The sequence below is a fragment of the Ostrea edulis genome, chromosome 2 (genome assembly GCF_947568905.1).
Source record: "Ostrea edulis chromosome 2, xbOstEdul1.1, whole genome shotgun sequence".
In the NCBI taxonomy this organism is placed as follows: Eukaryota; Metazoa; Mollusca; class Bivalvia; order Ostreida; family Ostreidae; genus Ostrea; species Ostrea edulis.
In genome coordinates, this window is record NC_079165.1 from 89640092 (window position 1) to 89665821 (window position 25730).

Consider the following 25730-nt stretch of genomic DNA (forward strand, 5'->3'; position numbering starts at 1 on the left):
TACAAATTGGTAAGATTTTGTGCAAATTACATGTGAAATGTAAGTAAAAGGGCGATAAAATCATCAATAATCATGGTATCAGGATATACATACTCTCTATCAAACAAATCAAGTAGGCAGAGAGATGAAATGACCAAAAAAGATTGGTTTAAGTCATCGATTTCAACTTTGTAGACGTACTCGTGAAACGCGAACGAAGTGTTTGAGGAAAGTACGGGTTTCTGAAATTCGGTGAAAAATTTGAAAGATCAAAATATATCTACCACACTCTATGCAATATGATGTTTGCAGAAATATGGTGTAGTTTATGAGAAAATCGATCTCGTACTCAGTGATACTGCGTTTTCTCCGATTCGGAGCCGAGCCCTCATGCTGCACAGTGACGACTCCTCGAATGTGACATTGTATACGGTGAAGTCTATCGTTATTCTTCATCGTAATGAACAAATGATTTCGTGCTACTTTTATGATATTGAGCGCATTTAATCGATAAATCGGGGTTTACGTCAACGTTTCGGGATTATAAGCAAAATCTACGCGTTATAATTAACTTGAAAGTTTCGCATTAGAACGCGTAATTTTCATCGAAAGTTACGCGTGTATCCGTGAAATTTTGCATTATATAGCGAGAAAGTTGCCTGTTATAACGCCATAGTTATTATTTTTATTAGTTACGAAAATCAATCGTAATGTAGGGAGCAGTAGGCCTATTATTATATACATCAACTTCTGAACATCATAGAAAATTTATAAGTCCATTTTTTATACCACGAAGTGCTATGTACTGATACCGCACAGAATGAAAATTGTATATTCGTTGTGTTGAAAAATAAAGTATCATTGCTTTATTATCACAATAAATTGATACGATGTTTATTACCAAAAAATCTTGAACATATTGCTTTGTTAACAAAATAAAAAAAAATTGAATTGAAGACGCTGTACGCTATTTTTAGTTACTCAAAAAAACCAAAGCTGTTCGTTTGTTTCGGGATTTTACATGTCATCAGAAGATAGAAGCTAGTAAGACTTCCCGAGTGGAGATTTAAAAATATTTTCGTGTCAGAATCATGTCTGATGAAGATAATAATGAAATTATGACTTACTGTAAATACAACTTCGTTAACTATTAACTAGTATGAGAAATATTTCTGCCAATTGCATGTTTCATGCAGATCTATGGAAAGTCAGAGAAAATACAGATAAAAGATTATTTGGAAGTATGCAAAATAGAGCAAGGAAAGTTTTTTTAGTGATGTGTTATTGACTTTGTAGTATGTATTGATGTGGCAAGTACCTGTTGTTGCATTGAAGTTTTATGAAACCCACCATAAGTACCAAGAACGCTGCAGGCACATATCAATGTTTTTCGGGGGCGACTGGCCAACCCTTAACATTAACTGTTATTTTCATGCATGCAAATGAAGATATATTGCGAGAATGGCCCCTCCACTATTTTTGATAGTACTATGTAGTAGTTGTAACCAGATGACCTTAAGAATTGATTGTATTATCACTTATATTAGTCTTGCATTATCTTTATCGATTATATTAGCCTTAATTACCAATTATATTATTAAATTTACAATGTATGTGAGTGATGCAGGCCTGTGGAATCGCACTGATCATATTTAGTCATTTTAGCTGATGAAATTATGTCAGCCGCATTGCAAACAAATACATAAAGGTCACCATGTTTTGTACGACCTTTATGAGTAAAACTCGCGATACTGTTATTCCAGTACCTGCATCACCCATAGATGATTGGCAGTTGGGACAGTTTTGTTACCAAAAATGTACACTACTGCAGCTGCGTTTATTATAGTGCATTAGTGTCAATAATGTTAATCACGTACCCATTTCATATATATATACGTTTGTAAATTTGTCAAAAGGAGAAGAGAATAGAACCTGGTATTGTATTTGAATGTTGCTGAGTTTATGTTAGAAATAAACTTTGAAACCAACGCGAATTGAGTAATAAGACTTTGTTAGTATAAGTCTTCAGGTTAAGACTTTGTTGGAAGAAGTCTTAAACAAATAATCCGGTTACATAGTGAATGAGAAGATATTAATGCATGTAAGCTTGAAAGTTATGAATTGAAGCCCTGGAGCAAAGAATACCCCCCCCCTCCCAGCCTGAGGGGAAAAAATTGAGACAGCAATGACGAACACTATAACCCCCCCCCCCCCCTGCACACACTAATTAAGGTTCTGAAGGTCTTTATCATGACTATCATATTTGTATCATTGTCTGTCAGGAAATTTAAACAAGCCATGTGCAACTTCCAACTTCTCCAGCGAACCCCCTCCCCCGCATCCCTAATATTACGGATCTGTGCCGATATGGAAAAATTCACAGGCATCTGAAGTATGGACACCCCCCCCCCCCCATTTTTCTGATTTTTTGGGGCGGCGATTATTTCTCCGAAATGTGTGGTTTCCCCGTCTATTCCATCCTAATTTCGATTTATGTAATCGTAAACATTCTTTTTTGTAAGCCTTAAATACCTTATACTGTTTATGATAAGTATATTCTATATTATACCAGTCCAGTAGAAGGCCAATCTCTATAGCTTGTGAAAAGCGTGAAACAACTACATCAATCGAAATTGCCTGTTATTTTTAATTCATCTCTGATGCGCTATCTTTTTATAAATAACTCTAAAGAATTCCAAACGTAATAGAAGAAGCCAGTCAAAATCGCCCACGTATTCTGTGCGGTATCAGTACATAGCACTTCGTGGTATAAAACGGAAAATCCATTTTTTGTTGCAGTTTTCGGCGATAAGAGGCAACGAATGCAGTCATGTCATACATGGTTTTTAAGTTGAATGATTGTACAAAACAACGGTAGTAAATATATTTACATAGCATATTCCCTGGAAGCTCAAAAGGCCGACATTCTCAGGGGGTGCCATTCTGTGTCATTTGAAGCTAGGTACCTTGTGTTGTTATTAGTATACAGAGGTCATAAGTCATTTACAGAAACAAGTGCCCGTGCCATCCACCCACCCACCCACCCACACTTTTTATTTGTATGTGTCCTTTAAACATTTACTATTTCAACTTTGTCTATAGTTTATATGCATTTGATCTGTATCGACACTTATCATACATAATATGTATACGGTGTGACCGTTGGACCGAGCGAAGCATGTACGTAACTCCGTGTCCCGAGTGGTAGTCATAATTCCGTTAAGTACGGTAGATTATGATTCACTTAAAAATATAAATTTTGAATGAAATTTCCTTGCGCTAAACACCCAGAAACATCTCAATATTAAAGGGGTTTATATGGGGACAGCAGTTTTACATGATCCGCCTATTCATTGAACGCGGGAAATAAAACGCAAGGCGACGTAAACTGTGACGTCACATTTAGCCTCGGCTTTTTTCTCTTTTTCAAAGCAAACAATTATAAACAACAATAATACATTCCGTATGCAATGAAAAAGGCCGTTAAAACTAAACAAAATTAACCAATAAATTAAAAATGGTAAAAAAGTAACCGTAATTTTATCGTTTATTCTTATTCAAAGAAACTCATGAACTCGTTCATTTATTTAGTTGTATTACGGTTTTATATGTATTTATTTGCTAAAACCTGTTACAATGATAATTATATACTATTCACTTTGAACAAACTGAGTGTTTAAATTACGAATTGCACGTTAGAGTCTTCTATTATTGGCATTCAAAATAAAACACGAATAACTGTTGAAGCAGGTAATGAAAAAATAAATGGCGGCGCCCATATGGATCACGAAAATTTCAGTGAACGTATATAGAGATTATCTCTTTTTCTTTTGCTGATTTTGACTTTTTTCTTTTACATGCGTGTTACCTTTAGAGCCTTGCTTCGCGGACGGGCCTTCGGCCCGTCCGAGCTTCGCTCGGTATAAACGTGTGGTGTTTTTTCTACCAATACTCAATTCCAGCTTTTCTCTCTTATTCCTATTTCTTTTTGCATGTATTGTAATAATTAGTATACGACTATTTTACTTAGAATTTTCATTCACCTCTTACTTGTAAGATATTTAGAGCGAGATTAATATAAGCCTTTTGGCTTGTTTCTCAATCTATTTCATGTATAAGACATTGTTTGTAAACATTATCGAATTATTTACGAATAAATATTGTTTAAACTAAAAAACTAAACATTTGCTGTATTCTATATATAGAATCACGGAATGACGTAGACGATTTCTAGTTAACTCGTACCCTGACCGACTCGTACCCAGGTCAACTCGTACCCCATAGGTCAACTCGTACCCAAAAGGCAAAAGTCATCTCGTACCCAAGAATCTGCCCATAATGCAATATATCTATGCGCATATAAGTGATATATCGCTTAGGTACGAGTTGTCATCAATTGAAGAGGAGGAGTCAACTCGTAACCAGATTCTTGGGTACGAGTTGACTTTTACGTTTTGGGTACGAGTTGACCTATTGGGTACAAGTTGACCTGGGTACGAGTCGGTCAGGGTACGAGTTTACTTGACTCCACGTAGACCTATAGAAACCCGGATACGTTTGATGGCCAACTGCTCAATCGTAACAACTCGGCCATTTCCGTAACCGTTTTTTTTAAAAGGCCGAGCGTCTTCTGATTGCCAACTGCTGTGAGTTGTTTTATGTAGCATAACATTTATTATTGATCTATTATATAAACTAGTACATCAGTGTTAGACACAACAGTCACTGTGTATATTTATATACTGATATATAATTATTCACGTTACTTATTATATGCCTGTACCATGCACGTGATACTGATAGAACAGGCCTACTGAGGACGAGTTTAGTAAACAATGAATTCAGGAAATTCTATAAAGATAATATTGATAGAAATAACAAAATAGAATATTTCAACATTCATTATGTACAATACACATGTAATCTGTAATATATAGTATATGGATCAATTTCTACTTTCGGTTTGGCTAGAATGACGTAGGGCTAAGAAAAGAATTCAATCGATTTTGCCTTGAAGTAACAATTTTAATGAACATTGAACAGTCAGAAATATAAGATGATGGTTCCTATTGGATCTCACCAAAATATTAATTCTGAATAAACAGGAATCTACACTGGAACCTAAACTAATCTACATTTTTCTTTTTTACCCCACCCACTTTCTGAGTTTCATCACCCGAAAGAAAACATCGGAACACAGCTGAATTACCTATCACATCCAGACGTGCAATGTTCAGTTAACATTCGTCCTGGTGACTTTGTACAATTTGTACTTTATATACGTTTCATCCTATCAGCCCTCTCTTCCTTTATACAGGGCAGACATGTCCATCTTTTCCATTTCATACATCCTCCCTTCCCTCTCCCATACATCCTCCCTTCCCTCTCCCATGCATCCTCCCTTCCCTCTCCCATACATTCTCCCTTCCCTCTCCCATGCATCCTCCCTTCCCTCTCCCATACATCTCCCCTTCCCTCTCCCATACATCTCCCCTTCCCTCTCCCATACATCCTCCCTTCCCTCTCCCATACATTCTCCCTTCCCTCTCCCGTATATCTCCTCTCCTATACATCCTCCCTCCCCTCTCCCATACATCCTCTCTTCACTCTCCCATACATCCTCCATTCCATCTTACATACATCCTCCTTTCTTCTCCCATACATCCTCCCCTCTCCCATGCATCCTCCCTTCCCTCTTACATACACTCTCCTTCCTTCTCCAATATATCCTCCTTCCCCTCTCCCACACATTTCCTCTCCAATACATCCTCCCTTCACTCTCCCATACATCCTCCATTCCATCTTACATACATCCTCCTTTCTTCTCCCATACATCCTCCCCCCTTCTCCCATATATTTCCTCTCCAATACATCCTCCCTCCCCTCTCCCATACATTTCCTCTCCAATACATCTTCCCTTCCATTTCCCATACATCCTCCCTCCCCTCTCCCATGCTCCTGTATATCTCCTCTCCCATACATCCTCCCTCCCCTCTCCCATACATCCTCCCTTCACTTTAACATACATCATCCTTCCATCTCCCATACATCCTCTCTCCCCTCTCCCATAGATTCTCCCTTCCCTCTCCCATACATACTCCCTCCCCTCTCCCATACATTCTCCCTTCCCTCTCCCATACATCCTCCCTCCCCTCTCCCATACATTCTCCCTTCCCTCTCCCATACATCCTCCCTCCCCTCTACCATACATCCTCCCTCCCCTCTCCCATACATTTCCTCTACAATACATCCTCCCTTCCATCTCCCATACATTCTCCCTTCCTTCTCCCATACATCCTCCCTTCCCTCTCCCATACATCCTCCCTCCCCTCTCCCATATATTTCCTCTCCCATACATCCTCTCTTCATTCTCTCATACATTCTCCCTTCCCTCTCCCATACATTCTCCTTTCCCTCTCCCATATATCCTCCCTCCCCTCTCCCATACATTTCCTCTCCCAATACATCCTTCCCTCTCCCATACATCCCCCTTCCCTCTCCTATACATCCTCCCCCTCTCCCATACATCCTTCCCTCCCTATCCCATATACTCTATTAATTTCCCATATTCCTTTCTCCCCCACTCTTCCTTTCCCTTTCTTCCTGACCACCGTTCTGTCTTCTCCCTCCACTTTCGTCCCACTACTTCCCCACCATCTTCCCCTGGTCTCTCCTTTTTCTTTGTTCCTCTCTTTAATCCTTTCAACTTTCCTTTTCTCACCCGCCCCTTTCCTTCCTTCTCTCTTCTTTTGTGCTTCCCCATCTCTTCTTTGGGTTATTCCCCTCTATCCTCTTGTTCATCACCCCCTCTCTCCTCCAGCCCATTATCTTTCTTTCCTCTTCCTTTTCCTCTATTATTTTTCCCTCCTCTTACTTTTTCTCCTCTCCTTCTTTTTCACCCATTATCATCACACTACTACCTTTCTTCTTCCCACTATCTCTCTTTCTCATCTCCTGGCTTTATTTATGCCTTTCCATTTCTTCACAACACTTTCATCTCTCTCTCTCTCTCTCTCTCTGCACCACTTCCTCTCTACTTCTCTCCTTCCAATTCCTTTTCAAACCTCTTCATACCACTCATTTCCTCACTACCATGCTTGGATTTTAATACATATACATCAGCTACAATTAAAGTTTGGAATGGTGTGTCAGAGAAAACGACTTTTAAAAATACAAGGTCAATAAATTGATTTGTAATACATGTATAAAATATCAACTTTCATAATAGTTATATGAAAGTCTTTGAATATGTTTAATGTTGCCATCTTAAAATCCATTCTAGTATGTAACAATAAAAAGTTTTAGGTCACCTGAATAAACGCAGATGACCTTGTGCAAATAGTCTGCATCCGACGTAGTTCGTCGTGCGTTAACAATTGAACATCTTTAACTTCTTGATAACTACCATTCCAATTCTTTTCAAATTTGTTGAAGTATCTTTGAGACAAGGGGAGGGGGGGGGGGCATAAATTGTAAATTCCAGGACTCCTGCACCCTTTGGGCCTTAGGGGCGGGATAAAACGGCAAAATAGTGACCAATTTAAAAAAATCTTCAGTATTCTTCGTGTCTTCACTTTGCATTCAGATATTGTTGGCTCACCTGAGCTGAAAGCTCAAATGAGCTTTTCTGATCGCCTGTTGTCCGTCGTCTGTCCGTCCGTCTGTCTGTCTGTCCATCTGTCTGTAAACTTTTTACATTTTCGACTTCTTTTCCAGAACCACAGGGCCAATTTCAACCAAACTTGGCAAAAAGCATCCTTTGGTGAAGGGCTTCCAATTTTGTTCAAATGAAGGGCCCATGTCCCTTTCAAAGAGGAGATAATCACAAAAATGCAAAAATAGGGTGGGGTCGTTTAAAAATCTTCTTCTCAAGAACCACTGGGCCAGAAGAGCTGATATTTACATGAAAGCTTCCTGACATAATGCAGATTCATGTTTGTTCATATCATGGCTCCGGGGGTAGGATGGGGCCACAATAGGGGATCAAAGTTTTATATACAAATATATATCTTTAAAAATCTTCTCCTCAAGAACCACTGAGCCAGAAATGCTGAGATTTACATGAAAGCTTCCTGACATAGTGAAGATTCAACTTTGTTCAAATCATGGCCCTGGGGGTAGGATGGGACCACAAGGGGGGATCTAAGTTTTGCATATAAATATATATGGAAAATCTTTAAAAATCTTCTTCTCAAGAACCACTGAGCTAGAAAAGCTGATTTTTACATAAAAGCTTTCTGACATAGTGCAGATTCAAATTTGTTCAAATCATGGCCCCCGGGGGTAGGATGGGGCCACAAGGCAGGATCAAAGTTTTACATACAAATATATGAAAAATCTTTAAAAACCTTCTTCTCAAGAACCATTGGGCCAAGGAAGTTGACATTTACATGCCAGCTTTCTGACATAGTGTAGATTCAAGTTTGCAAAACTCATGGCCTCGAGGGGTAGGTTGGGGCCATATTAGGGACTAAGGTTTTACATACAAATATATATGGAAAGTCTTCAGATATGGGCCAAGGTAGCTGCAATAATGTAGCCCTATCCAATTTTTTTTTTTATTCTGACGTTTTCGGGATAGGACTACAATTCCATAGTATCTCCGTAATGGTGCAAAATAATTTTATGAATAACCGATAATAAACTTTGTGTATTAGTCCCAAATGTTGTTTACACCAAAAGGAGTACCAACTTTGTGGTCGGGCATGTCTAATAAAGATGTTTTTCATTAAATATAATATACAGCATGCAAAATTCTTCGTCTGCTCCGCCATGCTTGTTATCGCGAGATCTCGTAGGTGGATCTAATGAAAACCCTAAACATTGACAATCAGCATGAAAATGTAGTTACTCGAGCCACTTCGACAAAGAAAGGAAAATCATATTGTTGCAGAAAGAATTTACACTCTGTTGTACGGTTTTTAACTTGATATTAAATTCAAACCTTTTCAATACCGACGAAATAGCTTTCCCCTCCATACTTGTCTATTGATTTAAATACTACCTTATATGGCATATGCAAATGACTTGACAATCGGAAGTTTACAGCCTCACAAATCTTAAGTTGCAGGTTGTAAATTTATATCTTGACTAAGAAACATAGAATATCATTTTATTTACGTAAAGAAAGTCAGGAAATGTTTAGAATGAGCGCAAATGTTGCGAGAGTGAATCACTCCCGCATTTGCACCATTACGGAGATCCGAAGGAGTTGTAGCCCTCTCCCTAAAAAAAAAAAAATCAGAGAGGGCTACATTATTGCAGCTAGCTAGACTACTACTGGGAGCAGCTTGAATAGTTCCATATAACATATGATTGTTATACCTTTAAAATTTATTAGTCCCTTACCGATGAAACCAGGGGGACTATAGTCGTTATCTATGTCTTTCGTCAAACTACAGATCAAGTTTGACTTTCGTTACTTTTGATCAACAAGTGTATATGCGACTTGTATTCGGTCGGGTTAGTGCTACGCTCGATCAGTGTTCAGGTGAGAAAACAGAAGACGGGAATTTATCCTGCAGATCCAACATAGCAATTATTACTTATCAAATTCGACTTTCGTTACTTTTTATCAACAGGTGTTAAAGTTAATATTTTTTAAACGCCTCTCATATTTATGATCGGGTTAGTGCCCCAATATATTGAAATCGAGGTGGGGGGAAAGGAAAAGACGGTAATGTATACGTAAGTAATACTGCAGATCAAATTGTAACATTCTATCCAACAAAGCGTTTATTCTTAGTATTGTTGAAGATATAATATGCATGATTTCTCAAAATAATTCTATATGAAAAATAAATTAACATATCTATGTCCGAATTTTCTCGAAACGTATTTAGCACGTTAAATAATATCCCTTAATGGAATTTTGGGTGCCGGTAGGGGACATCTATTGCTTGTACAATACTCTCATCTCAGAATGCTTGTTTCCCATGTGAATCTTTCCTATTCAATGTCAAACATTTCCAAATGCAATGTTTTTACAGAGCAGCAATAGTTTACATTTGTTTAAATGTTAGACAGTTACTGTAGAGAACTATCCAAGATAATTTCACATTGTAGTTAACTGGCATCAAATTTTGTCACATTGAAAAATAAAAGGTATATAACAAATTATTCTTTGAGTGGACTCGAGGGCAAAATGCATTTTGCTGAACCAAAGTGTTGCCTTCAGTCTAACTGCCTTGGGCAATAGTTTTGTTCTCGGGTCCAACAATGTGTGTTGCCCTCCAACTCAGTCAATTAATGTACATGTATGTATACTGTTTAGCTGCAATAATGTAGCCCTATCCGATTTTTTTTTTATTCTGACGTTTTTGGGATAGGGCTACAATTCCATAGGATCTCCGTAATGGTGCAAAATAATTTTATGAATAACCGATAATAAGCTCCATGTATTAGTCCAAAATGTTGTTTACACCAAAAGGAGTACATACTTTGTGCTTGGGTATGTCTAGTAAAGGTGTTTTTCAGTAAACATCATGTACAGCTTGCAAAATTCTTCGTCTGCTCCGCCATGCTTGTTATTGCGAGATATCGTAGGTGGATCTACTGAAAAACCTAAGCATTGAAAATCTGCGTGTAAATTTAGTTATTCGAGCCACTCCGACAAAGAAAGGAAAATCATATGGTTGCAGAAAGAATTTACACTCTGCTGTTCGCTTTTTAACTTGATATTAAATCTAATCCTTCTTAATACCGACGAAATAGCTTTCTCCTCCGTACTTGTCCATTGATGTAAATACTTATATGGCATATGCAAATAACTTGACAATCAGAATTTGAAACTTCAGTGCATCAAACATGGTGCACAAATATGAATCGAGAAATTGGAATGTATCGAAATTGTTGAAAACGGTAGAGTAGAGCCTCACAAATCTTAAGTTGCAGGTTCTAAATTGATATCTTGACTAAGAAACATAGAATATCATTTTATTTACGTAAAGAAAGTCAGCGAATGTTGAGAATGATCAAAAATGTTGCGGGAGTGATCACTCCCGCATTTGCACCATTACGGAGATCCTAAGGAGTTGTAGCCCCCCCCCCCCCCCCCCCCCCCCCCCCCCCCCCCCCAAGAAATTGGAGAGGGCTACATTATTGCAGCTAGTATACTTTTACACCCTTATATAAATATTCATCTTTATATTTTTTACAAACAAAGAATCCAACAAAATGAATTTTTGTTTGACTGGACTAACAATTTAGATACCAACCAGTCTGCTAGTCAAACGTAAGAATTGTTGGACCGCACCATCTCAACTGATTAAAGACCCAATTTTAAGCCACCTCCCCATAAATTTACTTGCACAGATATCAATAACATACCGATTGTCAATCAAAAAAGAAACAATTGCTTAGGCCCTGATTGACAGATTCGGCCAAGCGTGTCAACTGGGCATCCCAAACTGAGTGTGTTGATATTAAGAGTATCTACCCCTGTCATCTACTGCAAAGTTAATTTCGTAGTATTTTTTTTTATCCAGAGATGAACTGCCGTGTTGTAAAATACTATTATATGGCTAGAGATACTTAAGTACAAATTCGTAATCTTCCAATGGCTAACATCCTCAAACTAATTATATACAATATAAATATATAATTATAGGGTCGAGGCCTCTGCTGGTGGACTGTTAGTCCCCGAAAGTATCTACAGCCCAGTAGCTAAGTACTTTGTTACTAGCTTAAAAATACGGATGTATATTTAATTGCTGTTATAAAATTTAGAAATTAATTTCAAAATTAAGTGATTATCTCCCTCATGCATAGCTCTTATCCTTGGACGAATTTGGCTCCACGTTTTTGGCACGCTGTTTTTGGCTATATTTAGCTCTAAAACTTCATAGTTATTTCGGATTTCAAACATTTCGGTCGAGCATCACTGAAGAGACATTATTTGTCGAAATGCGCATCTGGTGCATCAAAATTAATACCGTATAAGTTTTACATACAAGTGAAGTCAATAAAGATAAATAATCATAAACGATTCAATGCAATGAATATTTTTTTTATTTGAATTTCTAAAACGATGGCTAGATATATTTTCAATTTATTTTACGTTCCATCTATGATCCCGTGGGGATCCGGGTTAGAATAGGTCCTCAGTACCCCCTTGCTTGTTGTAAGAGGCGACTAAATGGGGCAGTCCTTCGGATGAGACCGAAAAAACCGAGGTCCCGTGTCACAGCTGGTGTGGCACGATAAAGATACCTCCCTGCTCAAGGACCGTAAGCGCCAAGCATAGGCCTAGATTTTGCAGCCCTTCACTGGCAGTCTCCATATGAGTGAAATATTCTCTAGAGGGATGTTAAACAATATACAATCAATCAATCAATCAATATTTCTCTGTGAATAGCATTTAGCACCTTGATAGATCCTTGTCACTCCAGTTAAATAACAACTGTTTTGTTTAGGCCCTACCTACTTATGGCCATGAAATTGGTCTTTACCACTCATCCAATCTCAGCAGAAATGACGGAAGTGCAGTTTGACATAAATGGCTGTTTACTACACGAAAATATACTCATATTTGAATGAAGGGTATAACAAAACAGTCATTGACTAGGATTTAGTAACGTGATTTTTTGGATTTTCAGACAGAAATGTCGACCTCGGCCTTTGAATTTGGGCAACATTTCTGTTTGAAGGTCCAGCAAATCATATGTTTCCCTTATATCAAGTCTATAACTATAATATAATAACTGTATAATATAATATAATTGACCTTAAAGTAATTCCACCCTCCTGTGATGTCATCAGATTTTGCAAAATCAATGATTTCTTTACATTTATGCGTGATAGGAACATAAATTTTGTTTGAGTCTTTCCCGATAGTTATTGTAAAAAATCTTGTTAAAAATAGACTATTTCAAGAGTCCAAATTATAGATGAATAATCAATGATACGTTTTAAAATATTGAATCCAAGGGCAATAACTCTGTTTCTATTGATTTCTTTATCAAGTCTATTATGCGATAGATTTCCTTTATTTTTACAGACATTTTGTATATTTTTGTGAAGATCCACTTTCATGAAATTGTTATGAATGCTACTATATCGTCATAACCAGTTTGTATGAAATTTTGATAACGCTGTTTAAGGAAAATTGCAATTTTCTGACGGTGATAGATGATTCTGTTTATGTACGTCTCGTATCTTAAAAAGTGTGATGACATATGTATTTTATTTCATAATTTGTTAGTTTTAACTCTAATGAATGGAAATAAATACATTTTTCAAACTTGTATCAGATAAAACTGCGAGTATGGAGTTACCTTAATCAGTAAATAATCTTTTGTTTTATTGTTGTCAAATTTTAATTTTATTCATAACAGAGACATTAATGAAGGAGAGGAACTATTATATGATTACGGACTAAAGTCTTATCCATGGAATTCTAAGGTACATTGATAATTTACATTTAAAGTCATTTTTGGATTGTATACTTTTAAAAAGAAAGATGTGCCCTTCACACAAATGTGGGGAGCTGTTTTAAAGTGCAAAATTTAAGATTTTGAATCATTCATTGAATGCACACTTATTCAGGATAAAAACAAATCTGGTAAGTCTGGTTTAAATTATTATATTACGATGGTCTTTTGTTATAGAAGACCTTACATTTTTCTTTTTACTTTTTAGCCGAGTTGCATAACAAATCTCGGCTTTTAAATTGGCGAATGATGGGCGTCCAGTCGGGCGGGCGGCGTCCGCAATTAGCTTGTCCGGTCTCTAACTTTCATACTTTTTGGTGCATCTTTGTGAAACTTACATAACGTGATCACAATTCCAAAAGAGGAAGGTTCCTATTTATTTTTATGTCCAAAGGTCAAAGTCACTTTGTCACTAAATGCCATTTGAGCTTGTCCGGTCTCTAATTTTTATAGATATGGTTTTTGGCATGGTTATGAGCATTTCTGAAGAGAAATTGAAGTGAGGATCGGATTTTGGTTCTCACTTGATTTTTGTGACCGTTGTTGCTGTGTAACCTGACGTCGGTTCTCAGTTGACAGCGTTCACACACACACACACACACACACACACACACACACACACACACACACACACACACACACACACACACACACACACACAGAGCGAGAGGATAATTGAGAGGTTCTACAGTCATTTTTCTTCAAATTATATTTTTCGTAGGGTTCTAAGTGGAAAATGCCATTCTACAATATCAAAAAGTGCAGCCATTGTTTCTACGATTCTGTCCGCTACTTCTGTACCTGCTGTCAGGATAATCTGTGTGAGAACTGTAGGCTATTTCATCTCCAGTGCCCTGCAAAGACTGCAAAATGGCACAATATCGTCCATTATCGGGACAAAAATAGAGGCATTGTTCAGAGACGGGCATGTAATTATCACAAGGACTTCACCAGCACAGCATATTGCTACGAATGCTATCATTCTATATGTGAACAATGTACCGATCACGAAAATCACAATACTGTTTCTGTATCAGAGCTTCTCAAGGAGAATGTAGATTCTGTGCTTGGAAAACTAGAAAACCTCTCACAAAATGTAAAGCCTGCAATCGAGAGGAAATACCAAATTTACCTAAAAAATCAGCGCATGCTCGACCAGAGGAAAGATGAAGTCCGCCAAAACATTTTCCAATACATACAGAAAATGCAGGACACAGTGAACCTACTAAGGGACTCGTTGTTTTCCAACTTAGAAGATAAAATTAAAAAATTGAAAAATGAAGTTAGCCGATTCATGTTGGAGACGAAAAGGGAGTATGGTAAATTGACAAAAACAATACATAGAACAAAGGAATTTTTAAAAGATATTCATGTCATGCACAATCCAGAATTGTTTCCAATGAAAGAACCCGATGATTCCGAGTATCACCTGGAAGAACCAAACGTAGAAGTTCCGCATATATACCTGTCCTCTTCAGAAATCGACATTGAATTTCTGAGGAATAATTGCGCAACCATCGCCGAAGGAAACTCCAAGTTTATTGTAAAAGAATCTGAAATTGATGAATTCAACTGTAAAGGGATTAAAAATGAGATTAAAGATATGAGTTATAACACTAAACAAGATACTATGTGCATAACCGAAAGTGGAAAGAAAGCCATGTGTGAAATAAACCACGCCGGAGAAATCACTAGAGAGTACAACGTACAATGTGAACCCAAGTGTGCAACTGTCTGCAATACAGGTGTGATATACGGAAATCCTTCAAAACATACTGTAGAAATTCTTCCAGTTGAAGTTCCGGAAGAGGCGAGAGTAATTTTGTTCACGGAGAACTGGTTTCCTAGAGGAATCTCAGTTTCGCCATTGGGAGAAATACTCCTGTGTCTTTATACATACAAAAAGAAAAGTCACGGAAAAGTGGTAGTGATAAGAAATTACGACTCCAAGTCAGAAAAGGAAGTGATCACAATTGAGTATGACCATAACGATAAAGTTATATACCAAGAGCCAAGATATGTCGTTATGAACAGAGACGACATTTGCGTTTCAGACCGCAGATCTCTGGTTGCTGTTGACTCTCTCAGGAAACTGAAATTTGAGTACACAAAAGGATATTCAAAGTTTCCGTTAAATCCACAGAATGTAAACGTGGATTCGAACAACCACATCTTATTACTGGACTTGTCCGAAATATCGGCCGTCATACACATCATTAACGAAGAAGGACATTTTGTTCAATACCTCATACCCAGTGGGTTACATAAACCAACCGCCATGATCGTGGATGGTAAGGATCGTTTGTTTGTCGCGGATGGTCCTAATGGCAAAATAAAATGCTGGCCATTGAGGTATTAGTTAGTTCATCATGTGTTCTGTGATATTTATACAACTTTTGATTTAATTATCATTTGACATGTACTTTTATACCTCAAACTTTTATACTTGATGTAAAGTCACTTAAGTGTTCAAAGGCATTGTTGCCTGTATGAATTGTTCAGATGAATGATTTCTTAAAAAAAAAAGTTGGTAAATAAATACTAGATATGACTCTTTCGGGTTTATTATTTTTTTAATCAATCAGTTCTCTTCTTAATTTACGGAGAAGCAATAAAATCATGATTACTTCAGAAATAAGGTTCTTATATCTAGATGATTTATCGTTTGCTTTTGACTCCTAATCATTTTGTGAAGGTTAGAGTCAGGGATTTGACGAATATAAATGTTATCTTTTATATTACACATATATAGTAAGACGTCCATTTTGGCGTGACGTCGTTTTGATCAAAATGCTTTCGTAGGGATCCCGGTTAGAATAGGTCCTCAGTACCCCTTGTTTGTCGTTAGAGGTGACTAAATGGGGCTCTCCTTCGGATGAGATCACAAAAATCGAGACCCCGTGTCACAGCAGATGCGACACGATAAATGTCCCTCCCTGCTCAAAGGCAGCAAGCTCCGAGCATAGGCCTAAATTTAACAACCCTCCACCGGCAATGGTAACGTCTTAATATGAGTGAACAATTTCCGACGGACGTTAAACAATATACCATGATTACCATAAATTGTCAGTTGAAAAATTCCTAATCAATATTATGAAAATATTAAACCTCGTAGAGGGCGTGTCTTATCACTGGTTAAGTCTGAGAAGACCTCTAGTAGAGGGCGTGTCCTAACAGAAGGCCATTAGTAGAAGGCGTGTCCTATCAGAAGGCCTCTAGTAGAGGGCGTGTCCTATCAGAAGGCGTGTCCTAACAGAAGGCCTCTAGTAGAGGGCGTGTCCTATCAGAAGGCTTCTGGTAGAGGGCATGTCCTATCAGAAGACGTGTCCTAACAGGGCCTCTAGTAGAGGGTATGTCCTAACAGAAGGCCTCTAGTGGAGGGTGTGTCCTAACAGAAGGCCTCTAGTAGAGGGCATGTCCTAACAGAAGGCCTCTAGTAGAGGGCGTGTCCTATCAGAAGGCTTCTAGTAGAGGGCGTGTCCTATCACTGGTTAAGTCTGAGATTTAATCGATAAAGATTTGTAAAAAAAGAATTACAGACCATCTGTAGAAAATAGAATCTCGACGTTAATCTATACTGACGTGTTTCATATTAATTGTTAGGCCGTTCTTGGCATACTAATTTTGACTACGGATTACTCAGTTTATCTGATCAAAATATAGGGCTCACGGCGGATGTGACCGGTCGACAGGGGATGCTTATTCCTCCTAGGCACCGGATCCAACCTCTAATATATTCAGAAGTACATGTTTGCCAAAGTCTCAAATTTGCATTCCTTATAGGACTTATGATATTGATCACTGTTCGTTATCTCCACCTTTCATTTAAAGAGACACTAAAGCTCATTTTCCACATTTAAATGAAGTGTTTTTAAAAATACGTATTGATAAAATAATAAAAATCATATCGATAGTGACAATTTTGAACAATTTGGATGCATCGATTTGCTCTCAACTGCGCCTTGGAGATCATTCAGAATTCAAAGGTTTCTTCATGCTGACTCGGACTTTTGAATGCTTATTTACATCACATGATTTTGAATGACAGCAAAGGTGACGACGATGGTGAAGATTTAGAGTACAGACTGCCCATTAGACTGCCCATTAGGGACCCTGCAACACTAGGTTTGTTGCGGCGAGGCGACGATGGTGGTCGACCCTCGGATCCCCTGGGAACGGGGACGGGCCTTCTTGAAGATTCGGGGATGGTTGGATCCTCCAAAAGGTGGTGGATGGGTCCATCTCCTTTTTCTCGAGTCGATAGCCCACTGATCCCCACAGTATAGTCGGGGGAAGGGCTTCTTAAAGGTAGCTTGCTAGTCTTCATCTGTTGCGGATATATCCTCGGATCTCCCTCAGTAAAATCCAAAGGCAATTGCATCGCTTGGGGTCGAATTTACTATATAAAGAGTAAAGGTATAGAACTCTAAATATAGGGTACCCAAGTTAGCCTATGTAAAAACAATAAATTAATTGATATAAAATTCTACTTTGTATTTTAATTTATTCATACATAATTAATCTACGTTACTACTAAAGTTCATCCCGAAATTCCGTATACTTCCCAGGATATGCAGAAATGAACTCGGAAAAATGCCTATTATTTTTTGGTTGACTTTTAGCTGGGCCCTGACACTATACGACTACACAGAGTGTTTGAGCATTGCAACGAGCTATCAAATAGAATGTGCAGCATAAAATATCATTTCTAAAATGAATTTCTTACCCCAATTCATAAAATGAAGTCCGTAATAGCTTCAAGTGACTGAAAACTTTTAATCCGTCTGTACTTTCACAATCCCAACCATTAACGGTAGTTATGGCTACTTACCCAAAAGAGATGGAAGGACCCATAACGATTTAGAGACTCAAATACTAATATTTATCAATATTGATTCATTATAGTACATAAATTATGCTAATAACAAGACTTTAAAAATATACAAATGTCTTATTATGTCTATTTTAATCTAAATCACATTATCACAGGTGTTTGACGATTGATAATAATGATGTCAATGTGGGTAGTTAGTGGCACCGATGAAAATGACTGTGATAAATGAAAGTACACACGGTTTAAAATTTTCCGTCACTTTGAGCTATTACGGACTTCATTTTATGAATTTGGGTAAGAAATTCATTTTAGAAATGATATTTTATGCTGCACATTCTATTTGATAGCTTGTTGCTATGCTCAAACACTCTGTGTAGTCGTATAGTGTCAGTCAGGGCCCAGCTAAAAGTCAATAAAAAAATAATAGGCATTTTTCCGAGTTCATTTCTGCATATCCTGGGAAGTATACGGAATTTCGGGATGAACTTTAGCAGTAACGTAGATTGATTATGTATGAATAAATTAAAATACAAAGTAGAATCTTATATCAATTAATTTATCGTTTTTACATAGGTTAACTTGGGTACCCTATATTTAGAGTTCTATATCTTTACTCTTTATATAGTAAATTCAACCCCAAGCGATGCAATTGCCTGTGGTAAAATCGGTTAGATGGGTTTTCTTGAAGCAAAGGTGTTGTGTAGAAAACTATTCAAATACCCCTTAGGGGGTCCACACTCGTCTTTCAAGTATGAAATTATTCCCTGCTTCATATAATTAAGTAATTATAAATCATTATTTTAACAGAAGCTCTTCCATGTTCCTAATGTTTTTAAAATAAAGACGTGTCGTCTTCAGATAAAAATAGCACTTACTTAAAAAGTAGTGTCTTCGCGGCTAGTCCCAATGGCAGAATTGGAGGGGGCAGGAATCCTCCCTTTTTTGCCACAAATTGTTAATAAAACTCCAGATTTGGTAACCAAAATGGCCGAGAACTTTGGCTGATATTTGACTTTCACATCCCCCTTCGGAAATCCTAGATCCACCACTCCATGCGTTTCTCCTAGCTCTTTGTTTTCCACAGTCATACTGATTCCAAGGTAAATTTTAGTTCACATACATTGAGTTTTATCTCATTCTATTTTTACCTCTTCTCTCGCAGAATCTGTCAAAATTCTGGATCTGTCCACTACACTTTCTCTCAATGGACGACATGCTGCATTGTTTACCGTCAATGCGCATGCGTCTGAAGACCGAAAAGAGGAGACTCGATATGTTTTGTATCGGCCATCAAAAATTATTAATGTTTACGTTAAAACGAGGATTTTGAACTTTAGATAAATGTTATTTTCGCAATCTTCATACATTCAACTATGCAGCAAAAATTGAAAAAGCGCTTGGAAAATTGTCATTTCATGATTTTTGGGCTAAATGAGCTGTAGTGTCTCTTTAAACCTAACTTAAATGTGTTCGTTTTCTTTTTTTTCTTTTTTTTTTTAAATCATTTGGAGTTTTAGTGGACTCTTTTCAGAATCACCATCTTCGATCTGAACCAGGGATTCATTGAATGAAAGGTGATTGATTGATTGATGTTTTCCGCCGCGCCCAACAATTTTTTAGCTATCTGGTGGCGCCCAGTTTTTATTGGTGGAAGAGAGAACCCAGATCCAATGTACCTGGGAAGATACCACCGACCTTCCGAAAGCAAACTGGGGAACTTTCTCACGAACCCGCGCCGACAGAGGTGAGAGGCCGTGTGATTTTGAGCGCGATGCTATAACCACTCGGCCACGGAGGCCCTGAATGAAAGGTGAAGACAACGAACAGTGATCAATCTCATAACTCCTATAAACAATACAAAATACATAGTTGGGCAAACACGGACCCCTGGACACACCAGAGGTGGGATCAGGTGCCTAGGAGGAATAAGCATCCTCTGTTGACCGGTCAAACCCGCCGTGAGCCCTATGTCCTGATCAGGTAAACGGAATTATCCGCAGTCAAAATCAGAGTGACAATCGGTATGAAACACGTCAGACAGCATTTGACCCAATGATAGGTTGTATTGACGAACTAGATCGTTATAACAACCATAGAATTTGCGAAATGCTGACTTCAATCGAGACTGTTGAAACCCCTGTACCACCAATGTGTTTGTCAGTAGCTTGCCTTGATTTAAAAACTGACCACACGCAGAACAAGCTGTTACGTATCGAATCAGTTGAGAGATATAAAGACCATATGCAGGTGATAATGGAATATTGCTACATAAATATGAGAAGTTGACGATGGAGAAGCCGAAATCATCCCGTTTGTCATACAGTTGAGTTGTCAGTTTACCATTAATGTCTACTTTCAATAAAATATCTAAGTATGAAGCAGAAGTGGACGACCCTGTGGTGTCTTTTATTTCGAGCTCACAGGGATATATCGAATCGACATATGAATGAAAGTTATTATTGTTAATAGACAATACGTCGTCGAAATATCTAAATGTCGAATTGAAGGCCACAGCAAGATATTTTTTTTCTCACGTAGAAGTTTTTGAATAAATTTTGAGTCATATGAATATAGAAACAGGTCAGCTAACAAAGGAGCACAATTCGTGCCCATGGGAATTCCAACAGAATCATTAGAATCTGACGGCAAGTATGATGCATCACAATAGCCGACACGTCATTAAATTCAGTCAAATGATTTAATAAATCGGTACACATGTGCTTTTATGCCTGTATTCCCCAGCTTTTATGTTGATGTACAAGGATACATTTATTGACCGAGTTTCTACTACATGACGTGTTTTTGACAGCCCTCAAATTCAGTATCACTAGTTCAGAAAAAGCACGGTGATCCTGGAATGATTCTGTGAAACATTTCAATTGGCATGTTTTCCTGTATTTCTAGCCTGTACGATATCTGCGACCATTTATTTGGCATGTTTTTCGAAATGGTTCACAATTTCAGTGCGACACACAGGAATGTTCAAAAGTATTTGCATCTTTTCCTGTGGCCTTCAGCTCGATATCTAAACATTTTATCTAGTATAAAAATTAACTTTTATTCATATCTTGATACGAAATATCTCAGTGACCTCGAAATAAAAGACACTATAGAGTCTTCCACATTTGTTTAATACTGGAATATTTTGCTGAACATAGACGTTAGCGGAAAATTAAATCGACTTTATGACAAACGAGATGGCTTCTCCATAATGAACTTCCCATTTTCATGTAGCATTATCACCTGTATATAGTGTTAATATTTCTCCATAAGTGATAGCATGTTTTATGTCTGATTAAAGCTTACTTTAAACGAAACTGTTGAACCCCTGCATCATCAACTTATTTGCCAGGAGCCTGTCTCAGTTAAAACATTGATCACAAACAGAACATATTATACATGGGAGTAATAGTCGCCCACTTTGCCGTCCGTTTCAAATTATGTTGAAAAGATTTCCCATTTAATGAATTCAAAGTGAACCTCCGATTTACAACCAAATGTAAGTACACATATTTTCATTAGAAATAATCTGAGATTGAATATGACTTCACCTCACCGTTGCTGCGCAATAGTACAGCCTATTCAACATCTGATAATGGAGACGAGTTAAACAATGTTGATCACCTTTTCGTGGAATGTTTGATTTTCCATAAACTTCCTATTGCTCTTTCAGGCGTAATCGCCATCCGCATAAGAAAATTCGGTAAAAAATCAATGTTCTATCTTAGAGATTTTCTCTCTCTCAAGAAAGCCTCTCTTTTACGAAGACAAATTGATGGGAAAATAAAAGGATACAAGATAAAGTAAAAATTTATAACTTTAATTAGGAATTTAAATCATAATTTAGTGCAGCAACCACCCAGAGAATGTTGGCTGACCATGCAAATTACTGTGAACGTTACCATCCCCAGGATACGTGGAGTGAATGCGCACGAATACAACGTCTCCTTTTCCGACATGCGCAATTGCAGTTCCACTTACCGACCCATCGTCACCATTTTTTGCGCGCAAAAATGTAGCGCCCAAGATGTCGTTGTTAATCAGTAATTCAGTTGAATGTTCGGCATTGACCATTCTAATGACCCAGATGAATGTGTATATTCCTTCCTGTGGTGCCGTAAAGACCCCGGTGATTCCATTATATCCATTGCCGACGTTTGTACGCACTTTATCGAAGATAAGAGTGTGGTGAGCACTGGGACTCACTTCAACAGAGGACATCTGAGCATAAAAAGCGACCACTCCTTCTTCATACGGATGGGGTCCAGTTGCCATGGGATTCAAAGGAAGTTGTTGACGTCCTGCCAGAAAAAAATAAAATTTATCAAAATGTCTTCGAATTACTTATCAATATTTTTGGAAACGTACTTTATAACATACTACAGTGCTTTTTAATATATGGAGAGAAATTGACGGTCATGTTGCTTAGTTGGTAGCGCACCTGGTCTGATTCACGGGAGGTGCCATATTAGCGAATGTTGTTTCTTTTGAATCAGAAGAGCTCCTGTGATGGCCTAGGGAGGGAGTTTGTCATCTTAGTTATATTGTTCCAAAACGAGTACAAAATGACAAAAACTTCTTCGAAAATGATATGTGAAGAATGTAAATAAAATTTGATTTACGTAGAAATACTTGCTTGGAAATCCCCTTATTCAGATATCTTCACACCAAATTATGAATTCCGATATTCTATTACGCATCCATACAGATTGCAATGCTTAAGAGGTCTTAGTTCTGAAGATAAAGCAATCAACTGGTATTTTCTCACTATGTAAAAAATCTTGATACATTTCTAAAACAAGATAACAAGAAAAACATTGTTAGAGGAATAATTAATGTTAAAAGACATCTCTTTTTGTCGATAGAATCTTCCTTTAAACATGTAGCAAAACATGTTGATTTGTGGATTCAATATATCCCAGTGAACTCGAAATAAAAGATGTCTCCCACACCTGTTTCATACTTGGATATTTTATTGAACATAGATGTTAACGGCAAACTAACAACTCAACTTTATGACAAACAGGAGGACTTCAGTTTCGCCATCGTCAACTTCTCATATTTATGTAGCAATATTCCATTATTATAAACTGAATAGGGTGTTTATGGCTCTAAACTGATTCGATACACAAGAGCATGTTTTTTGTATGATCAGTTTTAAATCGGGGCAGGCTACTGACAAAAAAGTTGAGGTTACAGGGATTTCAACAGTCTCGTTTAAGGACATACGTGATGTTTTATCAACAATATATATTCTATCGTGGCATTTCACTTGCACTCTATCTCGGTTCTACGAAAAAATCTTGGGGTATATTATCACGCCTGTTTTAGAGTTTTGATAGTCCCTGGTTGTTGAAATGAAAGTAAAAGTAAGCTCTTATGTATTACAGTAATTAATTTCCTTAAATGGATATTACTGTAGCAAAAAAGAGACAAATCATTGCGACAAACGGGTATCGAATTTGATACCCTTACATTACATCGATGGATGTCTTACGTGATCTTATCACACAGATGTGGAAAAAAAACTTAGTCAGAAACTATGTGTTTTAAGGAGATTGAGATTGATGTACAAAGTATTATACTATTTCTACCCTCTAAAATTTAAACTTATTTCGGAAATCATGCAATAAATCTTCATATAAAGGTGATGAAAAAATAAATTAAGAGAAAATGTCAGAAAGTGTGTTCTTTAAATCAACATTTCAGAAATATGGTTGTTACAACGATTTAATTTACCAATACATAAAAGGTGAAGATAACGAACAGTGATCAATCTCATAACTCCTATAAGCAATACAAAATAGATAGTTGGGCAAACACAGTCCCCTGGACACACCAGAGGTGTCGACCGGTCACACCCGCCATGAGCCCTATATCCTGATCAGGTAAACGGAGTTATCCGTAGTCAACATACTGTCATTGGGTCAAAGGTTGTCTGACTTGTTTCATATACCAGTTATACATGATCAAGATATAGGGCTTACGGCAGGTGTGATAGATCAGGAGGGAATGCTTACTCCTCCTAGATACCTGATCCCACCTCTGGTATATCCAAGGTTCCGTGTTTAGTTTATTCTTAATATTGTATCTTTTATATAGGAGTTATGAGATCGATCACTATTCGTTATCTTCACTTTTTCATTGTTTTGTAAATTCCATATTCTGAACAGCATGATAATTAATTCCATGACTAGGGTTCCGTGTCACAGAAGACGTTATCATGATTAAGAACTCTTTTTGTCATGACTTGGAATTCTAAACATGTGGCACTATATCTATGCTTGGTGATGTCCCTATAAGAGTGAACGTTTCTGGAATGGATGTAGCAACGAACAAAATTCCGAGATATTCTTTCAGAATATGAAATTAAGATTTGTAATCTACGTCAACTGAATACGACTTACAATTGCTAAACTATTCCCGGGAACGTTTTAGAAATAAGTGAGAATAAATTCCATAACATTACTTTCCAAGAATTAAAGCCTTACTTCTTCTGGTGATCCTTCCTCTGTTCGGTATGATTCCACTTCCATGCGGATAAGTGGTGACATTAGAGCCAGAAAATGGAGCATACTCCGTTTTAAATTTAGTTTCCACACTCTCCAACCGGTGCTCTAACTTCTCGGTTTGAGTGCCCTTGGTAGTTTTGATTTCCTCTATTCGTCTCTCCTGTTGTATATTTCGTTGAATGAGGTCATCAATTAGGTCATGTTGACGTCGAACCGTGTCCTCAAGTGCCAATACCGATCGTCGAAGCGAAGTCATCTCTTCCAAAAGCAAATCAACCCTTCTGTCCTCACATACCGTCTTACCATGGCACGTATATATTGCTGAGAGTATGGGTAGAAAAAACATATAGGAGAAATTCATGTTTGATGCACTCACAATAGTGTACTTATCTCTATGATATAGGCCACGCAGTCATTTATATATAGATAGAAAGTTCATGTAAATACATTCTTATCATGATATACCTTCGTAATGGACAAATAAATACATGTATAGTAAATTGCTACTAGTATAGCATAGGATTGACTCTATAAATCACTTTATCCATGGATATATGAAAAAAAAAAAACAAAAAAAAAAACTCGAATCACAAGCTGGAGATAATTAAGATTTTTCAAGAATCTGGTCTGAGATTTAATTTCCTGGTTAAAAAAAACTACATACGTGTAACAAACTTCTGAATGCTATTAGCTATGACAAAAGTCCCAATATAGTACTCAGAAATATTCAATATACCTCCATAATTAGCATGCATTGGAAGACAATATCTTAAAATTCACTTGTTAGTATGATAGATAAATATATCAAACACTAGTAAATGTATTTAAGTCATATCTCTCACAGAAGACCTAAAAAGTGGCCATAGGATCCACCTTCTCCGATGATTTCCGTCTCAATTGCGGCGTACCACAAGGATCTGTCCTAGGACCTCGATCGGCTCTATGCCATTTTCTCCAAACCTATTGGTGGAATAT

General features: G+C 37.4%; 3 protein-coding genes across 12 annotated transcripts; 1 reads left to right on the forward strand and 2 right to left on the reverse strand.

Moving 5' to 3' along the window:
• The first annotated feature begins 4485 nt into the window (after positions 1 to 4485).
• LOC125681552 (uncharacterized) lies at positions 4486 to 15962 on the forward strand. 10 transcript variants are annotated; one of them, XM_048921699.2, is made up of 3 exons: positions 4486 to 5231; positions 13314 to 13380; positions 14131 to 15962. In XM_048921699.2, the coding sequence occupies exon 3, from the start codon at positions 14146 to 14148 to the stop codon at positions 15766 to 15768; it is 1623 nt and encodes a 540-aa protein (XP_048777656.1). In that variant the 5' UTR covers positions 4486 to 5231; positions 13314 to 13380; positions 14131 to 14145; the 3' UTR covers positions 15769 to 15962. The 10 variants fall into 10 exon arrangements, with proteins under 10 accessions (XP_048777656.1, XP_048777657.1, XP_056011369.1 ...); XM_048921700.2 differs by having other exon boundaries at positions 4486 to 4625; XM_048921701.2 differs by having other exon boundaries at positions 4582 to 5239.
• On the reverse strand, positions 6007 to 6507 carry LOC125680126 (uncharacterized). Its single transcript, XM_048919565.1, has one exon. It carries the CDS (start codon positions 6505 to 6507, stop codon positions 6007 to 6009), a length of 501 nt encoding a protein of 166 aa, XP_048775522.1.
• Positions 15963 to 22047: 6085 nt separating the features above from the next.
• On the reverse strand, positions 22048 to 25730 carry LOC125681562 (caprin-2-like). Its single transcript, XM_048921716.2, has 2 exons — positions 24735 to 25730; positions 22048 to 22544 (listed from the first exon to the last, which is right to left on the reverse strand). The coding sequence occupies exons 1-2, from the start codon at positions 25114 to 25116 to the stop codon at positions 22087 to 22089; spliced, it is 840 nt and encodes a 279-aa protein (XP_048777673.1). The 5' UTR covers positions 25117 to 25730; the 3' UTR covers positions 22048 to 22086.